The following is a 21,616-nucleotide window of genomic DNA, read 5'->3' on the forward strand; positions in this document are numbered from 1 at the left end:
TCATTGGAGAGCAAGATTAGAGCTCAGGTTTGGCTCATTTCCCAGGCCAAGGCTCTTCTTCCTGGTAGGCTCTTTGTAGATGTACTTAATACCAGATTGGAGATCTAGGGTGGTTTTTGTATATACCAGGCATCTCTCAGAACAAATACCACTGTCCATCTGGAATCAGATTTGTATATACCTTTCTTGTATTGAGCTGTTTAATGAGCTAACTGGGTATTAAGATAACTAGAATGTTCTACTACTTAAAGGTGAAGGGTTGTGTTACTATATTAGTTTCAGTTTTCCAACTTGTGGGTTGGAGGGTGTCATAGATCCTTTGTTAAAGGGTTAGGGGATGTGATTCTATAGAAGTAGCTAGATGGGAAGTTTTTTTTATGTGTGAGACTTGAGAAATACAATACCTAGCTGAAAGCAGGATTATTAACTCTTTTTTTTTTTAAGTTTAAGATTTCTTGAAATGAGTTTAATATACTTTCGTTGGATTTTTTGTATCATAGACTTATTCTTTGTGTATTTTACGTTTATGGCAGACATATACCTTGAACCACTTTTATATAATTCTGCTAATTTCAATAAAGATAATTAAATGTATAATTTAGATGTGATTATGCCCTATAAATAATTTCACATAAGAAGTGAAAAAATTCTAAAAACAATTCCTTCTCAGACTGTGACCCAATTTCTTGTTGAAAATAGTCACTGTGGCTGTGTTATGTAATACCTGCCTGTCATTACTTCTGTGGTCATTCTGTGTCTGAAAAAGTAATGCTAAAGAATCTTTAGTTTATTTGTGTAAGTTTCATTATTAAGAACCTTTCCCCTCTTTTTATCCTTTAAGGTCTTGATATCCCAGTTAAAGATGTTCTTCACCCGAATGCAGTCTTTCCTGTTGGTAAAATAAGACAACCGTCCACATTGCCTGTTTGTCTGCTTTTGAATCTCTTAAGGATGGATGTTTGTAAGATGTTGCTTAATACAGTCTGGAATACTCTGTCCATTTGTTGAATTGTAAATGACTTTCAAATGTGCAAGTTCTGTTGAATACAAAGAGAACCTCTATGGGTAACTTCTGTGTTGAAGAAGTCATTTGTCAACCATGGTAAAACTTGCAAACCCACTTTATACAGAGTGGATTCTTGAAGCTATACAGAAAATAAAAAAGCAAAAGCAAAGGCCCTCTGAAGAGAGAATCTGCCATGCGGTCAGTACTTCCCATGGGTTGGATAAGAAGACAGTCTCTGAACAGCTGGAACTCAGTGTTCAGGATGGCTCAGTTCTCAAAGTCACCAACAAAGGCCTTGCCTCCTATAAGGACCCAGACAATCCTGGGCGCTTTTCGTCAGTTAAACCAGGCACTTTTCCTAAGTCAACCAAGGGGTCTAGAGGATCATGTAATGATCTCCGCAATGTGGATTGGAATAAACTTTTAAGGAGAGCAATTGAAGGACTTGAGGAGCCAAATGGCTCCTCCCTGAAGAACATAGAGAAGTATCTCAGAAGTCAAAGTGATCTCACAAGCACCACCAACAACCCAGCCTTTCAGCAGCGCCTGCGACTGGGAGCCAAACGCGCTGTGAACAATGGGAGGTTACTGAAAGATGGACCGCAGTACAGGGTCAATTATGGGAGCTTAGATGGCAAAGGGGCGCCTCAGTATCCCAGTGCTTTCCCATCCTCGCTCCCACCTGTCAGCCTTCTACCCCATGAGAAAGACCAGGTAAGTGAAGGAGCAATGTTCATGCATTCTTACTACTGTCCTTTTGTCTTTTACAGTTTCACTTAAGTTTTATGTGGACAAAAGTTCCCAGCAAAGTTTGATAAAATTGAATGTTTTGCCTTGGAGCAGGCTTTTGTATTTTAAAATATATGTATTGTATTGCATTGTGTTGAGGATTTCCTCATCGATTGGCCAAGAATTTAATGGAACAATCATGTGTTTTTTTTTAAGCTCTAATTTTGCTGATTGGTTGGTGCCTGAAGGGACCAGGAAGGATAACATTAATCTTCCTTCCTCCAGGCAGGGTCGTATATGTTTCAGAAATGTAAGAAAGGCCATCCTATATTTTTCTCCTTATTACTATTTTTCAAGGAAGATGAAACAGACTTTTTTTTTTTTTTTTTTTTTTTTGAGACGGAGTTTCGCTCTTGTTACCCAGGCTGGAGTGCAATGGCGCGATCTCGGCTCACTGCAACCTCCGCCTCCTGGGTTCAGGCAATTCTCCTGCCTCAGCCTCCTGACTAGCTGGGATTACAGGCAAGCGCCACCATGCCCAGCTACTTTTTTGTGTTTTTAGTAGCATGTGTTTAGTAACATGTGTTTCACCATGTTGACCAGGATGGTCTTGATCTCTCGACCTCGTGATCCACCCGCCTCGGCCTCCCAAAGTGCTGGGATTACAGGCTTGAGCCACCGTGCCCGGCCCTACAACAGACTTTTTACCTTCTTTTTTTTGAGACAGAGTCTCGCTCTGTTGCCCAGGTTGGAGCACAATGGCGTGATCTTGGCTCACTGCAATCTCTACCTTCCAGCTTCAAGTGATTCTCCTGCTACACAAGTAGCTGGAATTATAGGTGCCCACCACCACGTCTGGCTAATTTCTGCTTTTTAGTAGAGACGGGGTTTCACCATCTTGGCCAGGCTGGCCTGGAACTCCTGACCTCAACCGATCTGCCTGCCTTGGCCTCCCAAAGTGGTGGAATTACAGGTGTGAGCTACCAGGACTGGCCAGACTTCTTCTTCTTCTTTTTTTTTTTTTTCGAGACAGACTCTTACTCTGTCACCAGGCTGGAGTGCAGTGGCATGCTCTTGGCTCATTGCAACCTCTGTCTCCAGGTTCAAGCGATTCTCCTGCCTTGGCCTTCCGAGTAGCTGAGACTACAGGCATGCGCCACCATGCCCAGCTAATTGTTTTTGTTTTGTTTTGTTTTGTTTTTTTTTTTTTTTGAGACGGAGTTTTGCTCTTGTTACCCAGGCTGGAGTGCAATGGCGCGATCTCGGCTCACCGCAACCTCCGCCTCCTGGGTTCAGGCAATTCTCCTGCCTCAGCCACCTGAGTAGCTGGGATTACAGCCACATGCCACGATGCCCAGCTAATTTTTTGTATTTTTAGTAGAGATGGGTTTTCACCATGTTGACCAGGATGGTCTCCATCTCTCGACCTCGTGATCCACCCGCCTCGGCCTCCCAAAGTGCTGGGATTACAGGCTTGAGCCACCGCGCCCGGCTTAATTTTTGTATTTTTAGTAGAGACAGGGTTTCACCATGTTGGCCTAGAGGGTCTCGATCTCTTGACCTTGTGATCCATCTGCCTCAGCCTCCCAAAGCACTGGATTACAGTCATGAGCCACCACTCCCAGCCTCCAGACTTCTTATTTTAATGGTGATAATCTGTGCATTTAAAAGTTATTTTAATATGTTACCTAAATCCCTCATTTCAATTTAAAGTCATTTTTTATTGTCCACTTCTCTGTGTTGTAGGTGAATGTTTATTTTGTCTCATACAGTATCTTTTTAAAATACTCTGATTTCTTGGGCCTTATGTTATTTCTATAGTATTTACAAATATATGACAGAATTCCCTTTACATTACTGCTACCACTTTAAGTCTTTGGTTGAGTAGGATTTTTCTTTGTTTTTTTTTCAAAGCTGCTGTATTTAATTCCCAAACTAAAAACAAAGTAGAGCAGCAGAAAGTTATATCCTGTCCAGTTTTGGGGTTTGTTCTCTGTCTTTTGGGTAAGCAAATACACTGATATCAGTTAATTTTATTAATACATGTTATAAAACATTAATCGTTGATAAGAAAACGTGGTTTTGGCTGGGTGGGGTGGCTCCTGCGTGTAATCCCAGCACCTTGGGAGGCCAGGGTGGGAGGATTGCTTGAGCCCAGGAGTTCAAGACTAGCCTAGGCAACATAGTGAGACCTCCATCTCTACAAAAAATTAGCCGGGTTTGGTGATGTACATCTTTACTTCCAGCTACTCAGGAGGCTGAGGTGGGAGGATCATTTGAGCATGGGAGGTAGAGGCTTCAGTGAGCCTTGATTGTACTCCGGCCTGGGTGACGAGCAAGATCCTGTCTCAAAGATAAAGAAAGGAAGAAATAAAAGGCGGTTTTATCTTATGGCTTACTGCAGCCTTGACCTTTTGGTATCAAGTGGTCCTCCCAAGTAACTGGGACTATATGTGTACGCCACCATGCCCAGCTAATTTTAAAAATTTTTTGTAGAGCTGGGGTTTTGCCATGTCGCCTGGGCTAAGTACAGTTTAGAAACAATTGAAACACATGTGTTAGGAAAAGCTATGCTCCTCTTCTTTGGATACCATGAACTCTTGAAATGGAACCTGTTTTCCTCAATGCTTTAGCTGGTAGAGGCCCAGCTAAAGCATTTGAGCTTCAAATCAGCCCATGGAAAGGCAAACTACTTGGTCCTACAAATTGGATAAGAACAGGTAGTTTGCCTGTGGGCTGATCTGAAAGGCTGGAGTGCAGTGGCACCACCTCGGCTCACTGCAACCTCCGCCTCCTGGGTTCAAGTGATCCTCTCACCTCAGCCTCCCAAGTAGCTGAGACTATAGGTGTATACCACCATGCCTGGGTAATTTTTGTACTTTTTGTAAAGATGAGGTTTCACTGTGTTGCCCAGGCTGGTCTCCAACTCCTGGGCTGAAGACATCCTCCCACCTTGGCCTCCCAAGATGCTGGGATTACAGCCATGAGCCACTGTGCCTGGCCAACACTTATTTCTTAACTGTATTTTTGTTTCATTAGTCTTCTGGATCAAAAGGATTTATTTGATCCTTAGGTGGTGGTTGTGTTTGTGTAACCAATCTTTAGTTCTCTGTGAGACAATGTGGCCATAAAGAGAGAAGTAAACTTATGAAATTTTCTTCTTAATAACATTTGTTAAAAGAAAATACAAAAAGTGACTTAAATCCTAATTCATGTGTCTGACATAGCCAAATCAGGCACCTCTGTTTTAAATTAAAACAATTTTTTTGGTGGGGGGGTACAGAGTCTCGCTCTGTTGCCAGGCTGGAGTGCAGTGGTGTGATCTCGGCTCACTGCAACCTCCACCTCCCAGGTTCAAGTGATTCTCCTGACTCAGCCTCCCTAGTAGCTGGGACTACAGGCATGTGCCACCACACCTGGCTAATTTTTTGTATTTTAATAGAGACAGGGTTTCACCATGTTGGCCAGGATGGTCTTGATTTTCTGACCTCGTGATCCACCCGCCTCAGCCTCCCAAAGTGCTGGGATTACAGGCGTGAGCCACTGCACCCAGCCTTAATTAAATATCTTTTATAAAAGCTTATACTACAAAGAGATTCCTTAAGGGACTGTAGAGCCATTTCTTGATGGATTTGGATATCTCTGCTTTTTAAAATATGCATACTACCTTAAGGTATGTTAAGGTTTTATAATGGTTAGGTACATGGACTAATTCAAGCAACTTTAGGCAATTTAATAGTATGTTTCAATAATTTTGTGATTCAGGGATAATTTTACTTGTGATAGAGGAGTCAGTACAAATTTTCCACAGTCCCTTCTGATCCTTTGCTTTAACCTTACTTATCATTTCTTGCTAACCTTATCATAAGTTTTTCAGGCAGCATCTGTACAGAAGTATTTTTAGTCTAAAGGAAAATTCATGTCTGAAAGCGTCTAAGATTGAGAGCAGAGTAATTTATTGCTTAGTAGGCAATTATTACTGCTCTTTTTATGATGCTGATCTTTAAATTGTCTAGTTAGCATCATGCTATAATGAGTAAAGCTGAGAAATGTTTTCTAGAATTTTTACTTGTTGAAATTTGGAGACTAATTCTATTATCATTTGATTCTTAAAAAATGAAAATAAATAAAAATCAGTTCAAACAAATTTGGGAACATGTTTGTATTCTTTAATAGCATTTTTGGCTGGGTGCAGCGGTTCACGCCGGTAATCCCAGCACTTTGGGAGGCCGAGGCAGGTGAATCACAAGGTCAGGAGATTGAGAGCATCCTGGTCAACATGGTGAAACCCCGTCTCTACTAAAAATATAAAATATTAGCCAGGTGTGGTGGCACCTGCCTGTAGTCCCAACTACTTGGGAGGCTGAGGCAGGAGAATCGCTTGAACCCCAAAGGCAGAGGTTGCAGTTAGCTGAGATTGCACCACTGCACTTCTGCCTGGGGATAGAGTGAAACTCTGTCTCAAAAAAAAAAAAAATGCATTTTTCTTAGAAAATATGATAAAATCACATAATAATATATTACCCTTTGAGATTAAAAGTGGTAAATTGTTTAAAATCATGTAAACTCACTAAGTAAATATAATAGAAATTCTTAGCCTGGGATCCACAAATGAGTTTGGGTAGGTGTCCCACAAATCTCTGAAATAGAATGTAAAGTCATGTGTGTATTCACGTTTTTCTCTTTTTCTTTTTCTTTTTTTCTTTTTGAGATGTAGTTTCTTTCTCTTATCACCCGGACTCGAGTGCAGTGGTGGGATTATGGCTCACTGCAACCTCCGCCTCCTGGGTTCAAGTGATTCTCCTGCCTCAGGCTCTTGACTAGCTGGGACTACAGACACCAGCTACCATGCCTGGCTAATTTTTTGTATTTTTAGTAGGGACAGTATTTCACTGTGTTAGCCAGGATGGTCTCTATCTCCTGACCTTGTAATCTGCCCTTCTCTACCTCCCAAGGTGCTGGGATTACAGGCGTGAGCCACGGCGCTGGGCCCATTGTTCTTGATGTGCTCTAGAAGTCATAGTTTGCATTGCATTGTGGGAGGAAATTTGTGATATAAATGAAAACAGTTCCAAAATGGAGTGATCTCTATTACAATTTAGTCAACTAATGCCTTTTTTCTTTTTGAGACAGAGTGTCTCTCTGTCCCCCAGGCTGGGGTGCAGTAGCATGATCTTGGCTCACTGCAGTCTCAGCCTCCCAGGTTCAAACAATTCTTGTGCCTCAGACTTCAGAGTAGCTGGGATTACAGGTATGTGCCACCCCACCTGGCTAATTTTTTATTTTTAGTAGAGATGGGGTTTCATTAATGTTGTCCAGGCGAGGTCTCGAACTCCTGGCCTCAAGTGATCTGCCTGCTTTAGCCTCCCACAGTGCTGAGATTACAGACGTGAGCTACCATACCACAAGCCTGGACTAACTAATGACTTGTTTTTTTGAGATAGAATCTCGCTTTGTTGCCCAGGCTGGAGTGCAGTGGTGCGATCTTGGCTCACTGCAACCTCTGCCTCCTGGTTCAAGTGATTCTCCCACCTCAACCTCCCACGTAGCTGGGATTGCAGGCGTGTACCACCATGCCCAGTTAATTTTTGTATTTTTAGTAGAGACGAGGTTTCGCCATGTTGGCCAGGCTAGTCTCAAACTCGTGACCTCAAGTGATCCCCACCTACCTCAGCCTCCCAAAGTGCTGGGATTACAGACGTGAGCCACCGCACCCAGCCATGACTTTTAAAGAAACTGTTATTCTGGTTACTTTTTTGAGCAGTTACATTAAATGTAAAACCAAATAAAAATAGTAAAAATAATAACTAACATTTTGTAGCTGTTAAATGCTGGTGCTATTCCAAGTACTTTACATTTATTATCTTTTTGACTCATCACAATAACTGCAAGGGAGGTAGATTATTACCCTTATTTTACAGATGAAAAAATGAGGCTGAAAGCTTAAGTGATTTGCCCAAGGTCACTGATAGAGCTAGTGAGTGGTGAAGCCAAGATTCCGACGAGACAGTCTGACTCCAGAGCTCTTTACCATGGGGCAGTAACACTGGTCAGCCGTGGTGGCTTTTTATTAACGGTAAAAGTATCTCTTCAGTTCTTCAAATGATTAGAAGCAGTTTTGCCCAAACAAATAGATTTCCATCCAGCATTTTAAATTTGGCAGTTGCAGTAAGCTTATTACAGTTTTTAAAGTAGATACTATTTATAATATTAGCAATATGGAAAAGCAGTAGAGAAAGTAGTAAGTCTGTGTCTAATTAGATTTAACATCATCATCATTCCAATGCATGACTGCTAGGAGGAATACAATGCAAGTTAAAATAGAAGGGCTCCTTCCTTCTGAAATGTAATTGCACATCTTCTGATAGTCTAGAATTCAAATTGGGTATTACCACACTGGCTCCTTAGCATAAATTCTTTGTATTTATTTAAGAAAGCTCTCTTCGGTGAGGTGATATGGAAATGAATTAAACCACAGAAGATAAAACTTTATCTTTGACTTGGTGAGGGAGCTCCTAAAGGATAGTATTAGTGTTTCTCATTAAAAGTAGTAAAGCTCAATTAGGTCAGATTATGAGGACTTTGGAAAGTCAAATATTCTTTTTTTTTTTTTCTTTTTTCCGAGACAGAGGTTTGTTCTTGCTGCCCATGCTGGAGTGCAATGGCACGATCTCCGCCTCCCAGGTTCAAGCGATTTTCCTGCCTCAGCCTCCCGAGTAGCTGGGATTACAGGCATGAGCCACCACACCTGGCTAATTTTGTATTTTTAGTAGAGATCGGGTTTCTCCATGTTGGATAGGCTGGTCTTGAACTCCCGACCTCAGGTGATCCGCCCACCTCCGCCTCCCAAAGTGCTGGTGTTACAGGTGTGAGCCACCGTATCCGGGCTGGCCGGAAAGTCATATATTCTAAGAGAGACTCCTGTTATCACTGTGCACTTTGTAGCGTTAAGATTCCATTTGAAAGTTTGAGCTTTAGCATTTTTATAAAATCAGTTTAGTTCCATTTTAAAATAGTTTTTGGTATTTCACTTTAGTGACAATGTCTTCATAAAATTTATTAAATGTCAAATCTTGGTCTGTTTCCAGTGTAGTACATAATGTGGGAATTCTCATTCCAACATTGGCATCATTGTTGGAAGGTGGGACACTTTCAGTATCAAGTAGGCTTTGGATGTTTTTCTCTTGGAGAAATAATTGTATTAGAATATTCCAAAAACCTTCAAAAGTAATTACAAAAACAGTGATACTATCAATATCATTACTGTCAATAAGAAGAAAAATAAAATGATTTTTAAAAGGAGTTCAGATGATCAGAAATGGGGTCGAAAGACAAATGTAGGACACTTGTCATGTGTGGTCTTGGCTTGTTCAGTTTTTCATTCTATTTCTCCTGCCCCTTTTAAAGAGATACTTTGTTAGGGTTTTTGGCAATGTTATGAAATATTTCTGTAAATAGAAGATAAATTTATATCCTACAGCAGTTTCTTGTGTTGTGTAGATGCCATGAATTAGATAACTTTATTTTTAGATTTTCCTTTCTTCTGTTTTCTCTGTTCTGTTCTTCCTATCCAGTCCCCTTATCCCTGCCCTAGAGTAGACCCTCCTCATCTGTTCTGGGACTTTTCCAATAGCCTGTACTTTACGAAGGACCATTCGTTAGTTCATATTGTTCTTTGATGTGGCAGGCTTCCAGAAGTCTCTCAGCCCTAGGGGAATTGTTCATAGTCTCAGGCGACTCTGGATCTTTCTTGGCAGAAATGTGTATATTTTTTATCTTATAATTATAGAGCCCGAATGTCCTCTCTGTTGACCTTCTTAGTTTTCCTTTGAATTGGTGTCCTTTGTGTTGCAGATGTCATCTTTCTCAAAGAGTGCTTGATTATGTATATTTAACTGAAAATCGAATAAATCTCTATATACAGTAAAATATATTCTTCAGAATAACCTGCATTTTGGAATTGATATGGATAAAGTCAGTTTTGGAATCACTAAAGTCAGACAGAAACCTATTGTAATGTGAAAGACTAGGTGGATCAAATACTTACTGTTCCAGGGTCATGGAAGGAAATAAAAAGCAGTTCATGTTCTTCTTATAATTAAGCTTCAGAAGTTCTTCAGAATAGCAGTGTCTGAGGACTGCTTTTGTGAGCAGGTAGTACCAGTTGTTGAGACATTGTAGAGAGAGCACACGGATTGTCTCAAACTAGTTAGTTGGGTCAAGGGAAAGATAAAATGAAGAATGAATGAGTCTTTCTATTGTACTCTGAGGCATGACAGTGTGTTCCACTTTTGAGCTTTTATCAAGATGGGACTTGTCTAGACTTCTAATGAAATGGGCTTCAGGTAAAGTAGAAACATTATGTCAAAAGGATTTTTGATTGTTCAAATGAATGTTAAACAGTCTTTTAACTCTTTGGATCTTGGATATGTTTGATACTTGTGATACTTTACTGCAACACATGATCCTGTCCTGAATGATTAGCAGCTTTCAGGAGTTACTCTTGTATTCCCAGCTATATCTGTGATACTTTCAATGCTAAGAAAATCTATATTCTATAGCTTCCAAGTTATTTAACAGTTAAGTATTTGCTGATTTATTTTGATTTTGTCTTAAATGACAAAGATTTTATTCATCCTTTCTCTTCAAACATTTTTAAACAAACGGTACATTTTAATGTTTCTCAAAAATGAAGGTCTATATTCTTTTTATATGTTTTATCTTTGTATGTTATTATTATTATTTTTTTTTCTGAGACAGGGTCTCACTATGTTGCCCAGGTTAGAGTACAGCGGTTTGATCATGGCTCACTGCAGCCTTGACCTTCTGGGCTCAAGTGATCTTTGATCCTCCCACTTCAGCCTCCTGAGTAATTGGGACTACCTACAGGTATACACTACCGTGTCTGGCTAATTTTTTTTTTTTTTTTTTTTTTTTGAGACAGTCTTACTCTGTGCCCAGGCTGGAATGCAGTGGTGTAATCATGGCTTATTGCAGCCTCAACCTCCCTGGGCTCAAGTGATCAATCCTCCCCCCTCAGACCCCCAAGTAGCTGGGACTACAGATATACACCACTACACCCAGCTAATTTTTGTATTTTTTGTAGAGGTGGGGTTTTGCCGTGTTGCCCAGGTCTTGAACTCCTGAGCTCAAGCAGTCCACACATCTTGGCCTTCCGAAGTACTGGGGTTATAGGTGTGAACCACTGTGTCCGGCCTGTTATTTTTAATATATAAGAAATGCCTTTTTTTTTTTGAGACAGTTTTGTTTCTTGCTTTGTTGCCCGGGCTGGAGTGCAGTGGTGCCATCTCGGCTCACTGCAACCTCCGCCACCCAGGTTCAAGCAATTCTCCTGCCTCAGCCTCCTGAGTGGCTGGGGTAACAGGCATGAGCCACCATGCCTGGCTAATTTTTTTGGTATTTTTAGTAGACATGGGATTTCACCATATTGGCCAGGCTGGTCTCAAACTCCTGACCTTGTGATCTGCCTGCCTTGGCATCCCAAAGTGCTGGGATTACAGGCGTGAGCCACCGCGCCTGGCCCATTGTTTGTTTCATCGTGACAGTAGTAATGCGTTTTAATTATAAAATTCTTGACTTTTTTTTTGTTTATAAACTTCCTTTTCTTGGCCCTGCACATTAAACTATAGTAGATTAGGTGAAACTGTTCTCTAGTCACACTGGCATTTAAAATGTGAACCTGAATCTTCTCAGGTACTTTCATCTCTCCAATCTATTAATGTTCCTGAGTACATAAACATCAATTAGCTCACCAAATTAAAGTTAGCAAATGCATTAGCCATGTAATTTGCTTGTGACATTTTGAGTTAGCAAGGCCATGAGGGAAGTATGTTTTTGTGAGTGGGTGTGCTTATCTCTCTAGGTCTTCAGGTGGTGATGGGAAGTTGTATATATAAGAGAAGGAGTTGTGGCAGTACATGTTGTGAAATGTTAAATGTACATATGCCTCTGTTTGGGGCAGAACCACTTTACCAGAGAAGTCTCCAAGAGTTGCAAACTACATATTTCTTTTTCCTTATATAAGTGAATCTTTTAATTAGCGTAATGTTATGTAGAGTGTACATTTTTTTTTCTGGTTTTGTTTTATGGAAGGTGATATTTTGAGAGATCTGCAAAATGAGCAATAGAGACAAAGTTTTAGAATGAATGATACTAGATTTAAACTATAATGCTGATCTCTGCAAAGATACAAAATAAATACTAATCAGTGATCTAAGCAAAATCCAGGAAGGATTTGTGTTAATTTGACAAGTGGGTTTAGAATTCTTTAGCCACCATTTTTTAGAAACCGGCTTCGTTCATACATCCTTTCTCTAATTTGCCTCACTTTTGATCTTTGATAAACCAGCTGCAATTTGGTTTCATTAACAAACTTAACTGGTTAACAGATGTTTGTTTTGGCTTGATTTTGTCCTTTCTATTAGAAACAGCATAGGCATACATAGAAACCATGCTGGGCCTTTTCCTGTCTGTAGCTAGAGAGGCGTTATAGAAGAGCAACTTAATTTTACTTACAAGTGCAATTTTTCTTCTTCAGTATGATTATTATGGGTATACAAACATTTTAGCTTTTGTTTCCACCGTCAGGGAGGTCTTTTGTTGTTAATCTTCCGTCTGTTAGTCCAGTATATACTCCTCACTCCCCTTTTTAGCATTATAAAATCTCAGCACGCAGGGAAAAAGGTACTATTGCAGGAGAGGTAATTGAGATATCAGTGGCTCTTCCACAGTTAAAGGGAAGGAGTGGAACTAGCCTGGTGAATTTAGATAATTTCTTCCGTCTTCTTTGATGTCAGTGAGCTGCCATATGGAGAGCAGTGAGGCCTGCAGGAAGGAGGTGAGCCTTGGTCTGGGCTGCCTGGGGTGTTCAGAGTGATATGGGCCGAGAGCCAGAGGCAGAGCTTGATTATTTCTGTAGTAGTTTCTGATGTGACCAGCTGTACTTTTTGTCCAGAGTTTCTCCGTAGTGCTTGCCACCCTCTCCAATCATACATGGGTATGGTGAGGTTTAAGAAACAGATCGTCGTATTATATTGGGAAAGAGAAACAATAGTAAGAAGAGAAAAGAATGTACTAAAATCTAGCAATAAGGCCATTAAAAGATGACTCCCTTTTGATATTTGACCAACTTGTTTCTAAAATTAGTATTGTAGATACTTCTTTTTTCCTTTTTCTGAGACAGAGCCTCACCCTGTTGCCTAGGCTGATGTGAAGTGGTGTGATTTTGGCTCACTGCAACCTCTGCCTCCTGGGTTCAAGCAGTTTTCCTGCCTCAGCCTCCCAGGTAGCCAGGATAACAGCTGCACACCACCACACCTGGCTTATTTTTGTATCTTTAGTAGAGACAGGATTTCACCATGTTGGCCAGGTTGGTCTCGAACTCCTGACCTCCCAAAGTGCTGGGATTACAGTTGTGAGCCACTGTGCCCGGCCTGTAGATACTTCTGTCTTATAGTAAAACCCAGCTTTAGCTATTGAGCCTTCTGTTATGAGTAAAGCAGCAGAAAACAGGATCTGCTGGCAAAATAGTATTGGCTCTTTGAAGAGCATCAGCTGTTCTAGGTGGACTCCTGGCAGTGTATGAGCAGACCTGGGAAAGGTAGGCATGGAGGACACTAGGAAGGTATTTCTCTCTTATCCTTTATAATTTATAAAATTATAGTATTTCAGAAATATTGAAAGAATAGTAAACACTCTATTTCTTTCACATAGATTCACCAATTTTAACATTTTGCCACATTATTTCTCTTCCTGTGTGTATATGTTTTTACACATGGGTGTACATATATATAGATATATATGCAGTATATTTACATATTCATAATTTTTGGCTGAACTGTTGGAAAATAAATGGCAAATATTATATTTCACCCACGAATACTTAATAATATATCAAAAATGTTCTCCTATATACCACAATACTTTTTTTTTTTTTTGAGATGGAGTCTTGCTGTTGCCCATGTTGGAGTGTAGTGGTGTGAATTTAGCTCACTGCAACCTCAAGCGATTCTCCCGCCTCAGCCTTCCGATTAGCTGGGACTATAGGCACACACTACCACACAGGCCAATTTTTGTATTTTTAGTGGAGATGGGATTTCACTATGTAGGCCAGGCTTGTCTTGAACTCCTGACCTCATGATCAACCCACGTCGGCTTCCGAAAGTGCTAGCATTACAGGCGTGAGCCACCACGCCTGGCCTACTACGACACTACTATGCAAAAAATTCAGCAGTGGAATGAGTGTTAACTGATAGTCCATTATTTCCCCAAATGTCCCCAAAATCTTTTAACTTCTGACTTTTTTTGAGACAGAGTCTCACTCTGTTTGTTCCCCAGGCTGGAGGGCAGTGGTGTGATCTCTGCCCGCTGCAGCCTTCACCTCCGAGGTTCAAGTGATTCTCCTGCCTCAGCCTCCTGAGTAGCTGGGACTACAGGTTGGTGCCACCATGCCCAGCTAACTTGTTTGTATTTTTTAGTAGAGATGGGTTTCTCCATGTTGGCCAGGCTGGTCTTAACTCATGACCTCAGGTGATCCACGTGCCTTGGCCTCCCAAAGTGCTGGGATTAAAGGCATGAGCCACTGTGCCTGACCAACCTTTGACTTTTGATCCAGGATCCAACCAAGGATCATGTATTGGATTTGGCTGTCATGTCTCCTTTCATAGAGAACAGTTTTCCCTCCTTTTTGCTTCTGAAAACGTTGACGTTTTTGAAGAGTCTAGGGTAGCTGTTTTGTAGGATGTCCCACAATTAGTATTTGTCTGACTGTGTCTACATGATTAGATTCAGAGTAAACGTTTTTGACAAGAATAATGTGTAGGCGGCTGGAAGTGGTGGCTCACACCTATAATCCAGCACTTTGGGAAGCTAAGATGGGTGGATTACTTGAGCTCTGGAGTTTGAGACCAGCCAGGGCAACATGGTAAAACCCTGTCTCTACAAAAAATAGAAAAAAATCAGGGGGTGTGGTGGCACATGCCTGTAGTCCCAGCTACTTGGGAGGCTGAGGTGGAAGGATCGTTTGAATCTGGGAGGTGGAGGTTGCAGTGAGCCAAGGTCATACCACTGCTCTCCAGCCTGAGCGACAGAGTGAGACTCCGTCTCAAAAAGGAAAAAAAGAAAACATACTGCCTGGGAGAATGTTGTGTATTTCTTCTTGGGAGATACCAGGAGATAAATAATTTCAGGTTGTCTCATTACTGGTGGTGCTTATTTTATCAGTTGGTTAAGGTTGCCTGCTAGATCTTTGTTTATAAAGGCACCTTTTCCCTTTTGTAATTAACAAGTAATCTGTGCAGTGATACTTTGAAACCATGTGAGTAACCTTTCACCCAGTCTATATTAGTTTTCTATTGCTGCGGTAACAAATTACAGCAACTTAGTGGTTTAACACAACACAAATTTATTGTCTTACAGTTCAGTAGGTCAGAAGTCCAACCTGGGTCTCTTAGGTTAAAATCAAGGTGAAGGCAAAATAATGTTATTTTCTGGAGGGTCTAAGAGAGAATCTGTTTCCTTGCTTTTTTGAGCTTCTAGAGGCTGCCTATATTCCTTGACTCATGGTCCCTTCCTCCATCTTCAAAGCCAGCAATGTTGCATCTCTGACCATTCTTCTATAGTCACTTTTCCCTCTTACCACAGCCTGGACAGCTTCTTGGCTTTTAAAGGATGCATATTATTAGATTGAGCCCACTTGGATAATCCAGATAATGCCCTTATCTCACAGTCCTTAACTTTATCATATCTGCAGGTTTATTTTACCATCTAAGGTTCTGGACATTAGGAAGTAAACATTTTGGCCAGACGTGGTGGCTCGTGCCTGTAATCCCAGCACTTTGGGAGGCCAAGGTGGGCGGATCACTTGAGTTGGGGAGTTTGACACAAGCCTGACCAACATGGAGAAACCCCATCTCTACTAAAAATACAAAAAATTAGCTGGGCGTGGTAGTACATGCCTGTAATCCCGGCTACTTGGGACGCTGAGCAGGAGAATCGCTTGAACTTGGGAGGTGGAGGTTGTGGTGAGCTGAGATCGCGCCATTGCATTCCAGCCTGGGCAGTAAGAGTCAAACTCCATCTCAAAAAAAAAAAAAGGAAGTAGACATTTTTTGGGGCCCTTTATTTTGTCTGCCACACAGGGTTTAATATTGTCACCTAAATCAAATTTTGCATTGGGGGTTTGCAAATCCTTGAAGGTTTTTGGGGTATGGTGGACCATGGTCAAGTCTGGTTAGAAAGGAATGAGGGCCAGGTGCAAGTGGCTCACATCTATAATCCCAGTGCTTTGGGAGGCCAACACAGGTGGATCACTTGAGGCCAGGAGTTTGAGATCAGCCCAAACAACATAGTGAGATCCCATCTTTAGAAAAAAATTTTAAAAAATTAGCCAAGTGTGGTGGCACACAACTGTAGTCCTAACTACTTGTTAGTAGGCTGAAGTGAGAGGATTTCTTGAGTCCAGGAGTTTGAAGCTGCAGTGAGCTATGACTGCGGCACTGTACTCCAGCCTGGGTGACTGAGCAGGATTCTTCTTAATTAGAAAAAAAAAAAAAAAAAAAGGGAAAAAACCCAGAAAGGAATGAATTACAATTTATGAGAGTAATGCTAGCTGAAGGCTGGGGGTCAAGAGGCCTGAGTTTCGAGTCTCATGGTACATCCTGAGTCATTTCCAGGAAGGCAGGAATGGGGGCTACCTGTTCCCTCCACTTCATGTTCCTTTACTCACAAATTGAAGAACTGAAGAATGGATTTGGCACTAATAGATAGCTTCGGAGTTTTTAACAATAGAAGTTTAGATGTGTGAATTTTTATTTTTATTTCTGAGACAGGGTCTTGCTCTGTTGCCCGGAAGTGCTGCAGTGGCACAATATCAGCTCACCGCAATCTCTGCCTCCTGGGTTCAAGCAATTCTCTTGCCTCAGCCTCCTGAGTAGCTGGGACTACAGGTGTGAGCTACCATTCCTAGCTAATTTTTGCTTTTTAGCTGAGATGGGGTTTCACCATGTTGACCAGAATGGTCTGGAACTCCTGACCTTGTGATCTGCCCACCTTGGCCTCCCAAAGTGCTGGGATTACAGGCGTGAGCCACTGTGCCCTACCTCTTTGATGATATTTTAAAGACTAAGTAACCTCTGAAGAATTTTATTTATTTAGACAAAGTCTTGCTCTGTTGCCCAGGTTGGAGTGCAGTGATGCAATCTTGGCTCACTGCAGCCTCCACCTTCCAGGTTCAAGCAATTCTCATGCCTCAGCCTCTTGAGTACTGAAATTACAGGTGCCCGCCACCACACCCAGCTAATTTTTTATTTTTTTAGTAGAGATGAGGTTTTGCCGTGTTGACCAGGCTGGTCTTGAACTCCTGGCCTCAACGGTCCACCCTTCTTGGCCCCCACAAAGTGCTGGGATAACAGATGTGAGACCATGTGCCCGGCAGAGTCTTTTGCAGTAGCTACAGTTAGTTGGAATGTTTTGGAAATTCTGACTGTTCCAATTGTTAAAGAATAACTGTATAGTTAGCTTAATAAATGTGTTTTCTGGAACTGATAAAAAAGATGATTTTTTCATCTGATGAGCTCTGACCCTCTAAACCTTCTAACTTATCTCATTTTCTACCAGCTACAGAAATATAACAAGATGCCAACAATTACATCCTCACGGAACATGTATACCAACTTATAAAATCACCGCTTTGTGCGAAAATTGTGTAATATCTTGATTTTAATTTAGTATGACATGTTGGTTAGCAGTAAGTCTTGCTAGTATATGAACACAAGCCTGCAGGCAGTTTGGAGAACACCGTTCAGGTATAAATTGTATGTATTTTTCTGGCTTCTAAAATTTTTATAGCAGAATTAAATAAAGAGCCAGCATTGAGAACACCACTTTTTAGGTTGTTTTTTATTTTGACGTGTGTCTTGTGGAAAGTGCCTTCTCTCTCCTGAAATTCATGATTTGTGTTTCTGACTATTTAGGTTCCCCATTTATTATGTGACACAGCAAAAGCAAACAAACACATTTAAAATGTGTGTTTGTGCCTTGTGAAGTGTGCATTATAAGCAGTTAATATTAGATTTGAAGGCTGTACAGAAAACATGCAAGAAGATACTAATATTAAACAGTGCTTATTGTATACCAGGTAATGCTCTAAGTGTTTAATATATATGGAATAATTTTGCATGAACTTCCAGATATAAGTACTGTTATTAACTGAATTTTACAGATGAAGAAACAGGTGACTTGCCCAAGAGTGCACAGGAAGTGTTGGAGCTGATGTTTTAATCCTGGTGCATAGGCAGAGGGTAGTGTAGTCAGTTTATCACCTTCTGCCTCTCATTTCTTCAGATGAAATCAGCACATACCTAGTGAGTTCTTATAATATATAAAATACTGTATTAGGCATATAATTTGAAAGTTACCACATATTTAAGTGGTAATTAAAATATCAGTTGAGGCTAGGCATGATGGCTCACGCCTGTAATCCCAGCACTTTGGGAGGCTGAGGCAGGAGCATCACTTGAGGCCAGGATTTCGAGACCAGCCTGAGTAACATTGCAAAGCCCCATCTCTACTGAAAAGACAAAAGTTACCACACTACCCGGGTGTGGCGGTGTATACCTGTAATCCCAACTATTTTCATGAGGCTGAGGCAGGAGAATTGCTTGAATGCCAGAGGTCGAAGGTGCAGTGAGCCGAGATCGCGCCAATGCACTCTAGCCTGGGTGACAGAGCAAGACTCTGCCTCAAAGTTAAAAAAAAAAAAAAATCCATTGAAACATGCTAAGACATACAGCTGTTACTCCTTTTGAAGTAACCAGTACAGTGATTTTCACTTTTAGAGCAATTGACGTTTTCTTTTGAGAATGAATAATAACAACCAGCATTTATAAAATGCTTTACTATGAGGCAGGCACTACTTCAAGTGCTTTATATATAACTTGTCTGTAAGGTAGGACTATTCATTCTTCATTTACAAAGGAAGAAGCTGAGGCATGTGAGGTGAAAGACTTGCCCGAGGTTACCTAGCTATGGTGTGGTAGAGCCAGGATTCAAACCCAGGCATCCAAGCTCCTTGATCTGTACACGTAACCATTATACTACGTTGCCCCTCATTTTCCTGATAAAGAAAACATCTTTTAATGAGACAGTATTGAAAATAGTTTCATATTAGATTATTATAAACATGAGCCTTTAAGTGCCTTTTTAGTGTTTATAATAGGAGTCACTGAGAAGATTGTTAAAATTTATAGTATGATATCATTAAAGTAGCTTTTCCCAAATGATGTTCAGAGGAAGAAGGAAGATATTAATGGTGCCAATAATATTCTGAGATTACAGCGCCTGAGTAGTTCTGAAATTTACCTTGCTTAACCCAAGATGATTCAGCGATGGGCCTCTCTCCTCTCCCTTTCTCTTCACAGCGGCCATTCACTTGTCTAGAAATCTTTGCATTTGGTTAAACAGTTTGGATAGTGCTGATGTAAGGTTATACTGCTGATTCCTTTCCTCATATCTTCTAAATACACATCCCAAGGGAAACCTCATTGATTCATTAAACTTGGAGTTTGCTTCAGAATAGAAAACCAAAAATCATCAGATTCACCTCTTGTCTCTATTATGTATTGATTTAGTAACATTTGTATAATTCTTTAAATGTAGTATAAAACCTTAGAGTTGCAAGAGATCTTTGAGATCACCAGGTTCAAGATTTTAAAGCTAACGCTCAAGGAGCCCTTTTTCTGGGGTTTGTGGACCCCTGAAATTACATGCAAAAGGAGTACTTTTCTGGAGCTTCTTGCCCCTCCTCTCCTTCAGCAGGCCATTTGACCTCGGCCAGTAGTTCCCAAACTTTGCTGCACATTAGAATTACTGGAGGAGCTTTTATTTTTATTATTTATTTTGGAGATGGAGTCTTGCTCTTTCGCCCAGGCTAGAGTACAAGGGGCCGATTTCGGCTCATTGCAACCTCCGCCTCCCGGGTTCAAGCGATTCTCCTGCCTCAGCCTCTGGCGTAGCTGGGATTACAGTCACCCGCCACTGTGCCCAGCCAATTTTTTTATGTTTTAGTAGAGACTGCATTTTACCATGTTGGCCAGGATGGTCTCAAAATCCTGACCTCATGATCCACCTGCCTCAGCCTCAAAGTGCTGGGACTACAGGCGTGAGCCACCGCTCCCGGCGTGGAGGAACTTTTAAAAATTAGATGCACAGATCATACCTCCATGCTGCTTAAATAAAAATGTTGGAGTGGAAGCCAGGCATTAGGACTTTCTGAAGTTTTCCTGTGATGCCAGCAGATAGCAGAAGGTTGGGAATCACTGTCGGAGGCTTTCTTCTTTAATAGGTGAACAAGTAGGATCTACTTAGGGGGTTGAGGAAGCAATCTAGAGATGTTAATTGGTCAGGGCTCTGCTTCCTGCTAAAAGAGATTTTGGAGTCTTGTGGGGAAGTGACTCTGGAGCCAGAATGCTTAGGTTCAAATCCCAAGTTTTCCTCAGCTGTCTAATAGGGATGATAATAGCACCAACCACACAGGGATAGTTGCTGCCTGACTTATGGAAGTGGTGAGCTTGTCCTCACCCTCGACAGGTCAGCTGAACAGAATCCAAGGCTGTGGAGGGATGGCAGGCCCGGCACTCCATTCTGCTGTCCTGTTTGAGAAGGAAAAGCTGTAAACCAATGTCCTCCTTACCTTCTACTGAAGACCTCCTCTCACTCTGGTCACATAGGCCAAGAATGGCTAGAATTAATTTCTCTTTGTGACTTCCCCCAACCCCACCTCTTGTTATTTAAGCAATCAGAAAAGGGGTCTATTATTTTCAGAGTAACACATGCTCTTTGTGCAGACTTTGGAAAACAGAAAGATTTAGAGATGATACATTATCAATGCAGATTTGACTATAAAGATAACTGTTGCTGAAAGTGCCTATTTTCTTCCAGTCTTTTTTCCTACACATATATATTTATGCTACATTTAAATAAACAGAAGACTGCGAGCGCTATATAATTTCAAATCTTCCTTTGTAAATTTTAAATCTGTTGTGAGCCTTGTCTCATATTCTTGATTATTCTTTAAAGCATGACTAAATAGCTGCATAGCATTTATGTCTCTATCATTCAACATTTAAGATGTTCCGAATTCTTTTGCTATTACAAATAATACTGCTACTAAAAATTTGTACATGTGTGGATAATTCTTTACCATAGAATAGATTATTAAAGAAGGTAATGCTGGGACATGACTGTGAATTCTTTTTCTAAAGCTTTTGAAGGAAGAATGGATCCTTAGGAGTTTACTTTGCATTTCTTTGATTACTAATGACTTGGAAATTTTTAAATGATTAATGGCCATTGCTCAATAACAGTGTTGTGGTTATTTCCCCATCCTTATTCCTATGCCCTGCAGATAAGCATCTTCAACTCTTTCAGCCACAGTTAGTCTGGCTTCTTAGGGAAGTCAGAGGTCTGTAATATCCTTATGCTGTTATTTCTTATTTTAAAATTTTAGACATTATCTATTGACTTCTTGCAAGGGTAGATAAGGATAAATGTCCCTCATGCACATACACTTTTCTCTTTCCCTTTACCCCCTCATCTCAATATGTACCATTTTTACTTAGATAATTGTATATATTCTGTGTTTATATTTTTATAAGTTATAATAATATACTATAAAATATATGATTCACAGTTGAGCCATTAAAGTTTTTTTTTTTGAGACTGGATCTCTGTCACCCAGGTTGGAATGCTGTGGCAAGATCTCAGCCTTCTGCAACCTCCACCTCCTGGGTTCAAGTGATTCTCTTGGCTCAGTCTCCGAAGGAGCTGGGACTACAGGCCTGCCTCACCATGCCCAGCTAATTT

General features: G+C 40.9%; 1 protein-coding gene across 10 annotated transcripts in view; it reads left to right on the top strand.

The window, feature by feature from the left end:
* The window catches only part of KAT6B (lysine acetyltransferase 6B), a 211,371-nt gene that overhangs the window by 17,764 nt on the left and 171,991 nt on the right, over positions 1–21,616 (top strand). For all 10 annotated transcript variants that reach the window (XM_074382431.1, XM_074382434.1, XM_074382435.1 and 7 more), the window contains one exon: positions 842–1,720. In XM_074382431.1, the coding sequence (XP_074238532.1) occupies positions 1,100–1,720 (621 nt within the window). In that variant the 5' untranslated portion in view covers positions 842–1,099. The remainder of the gene's footprint in view (positions 1–841; positions 1,721–21,616) is intronic.

Source organism: Saimiri boliviensis, chromosome 12 (genome assembly GCF_048565385.1).
Source record: "Saimiri boliviensis isolate mSaiBol1 chromosome 12, mSaiBol1.pri, whole genome shotgun sequence".
NCBI classification, from domain to species: domain Eukaryota; kingdom Metazoa; phylum Chordata; class Mammalia; order Primates; family Cebidae; genus Saimiri; species Saimiri boliviensis.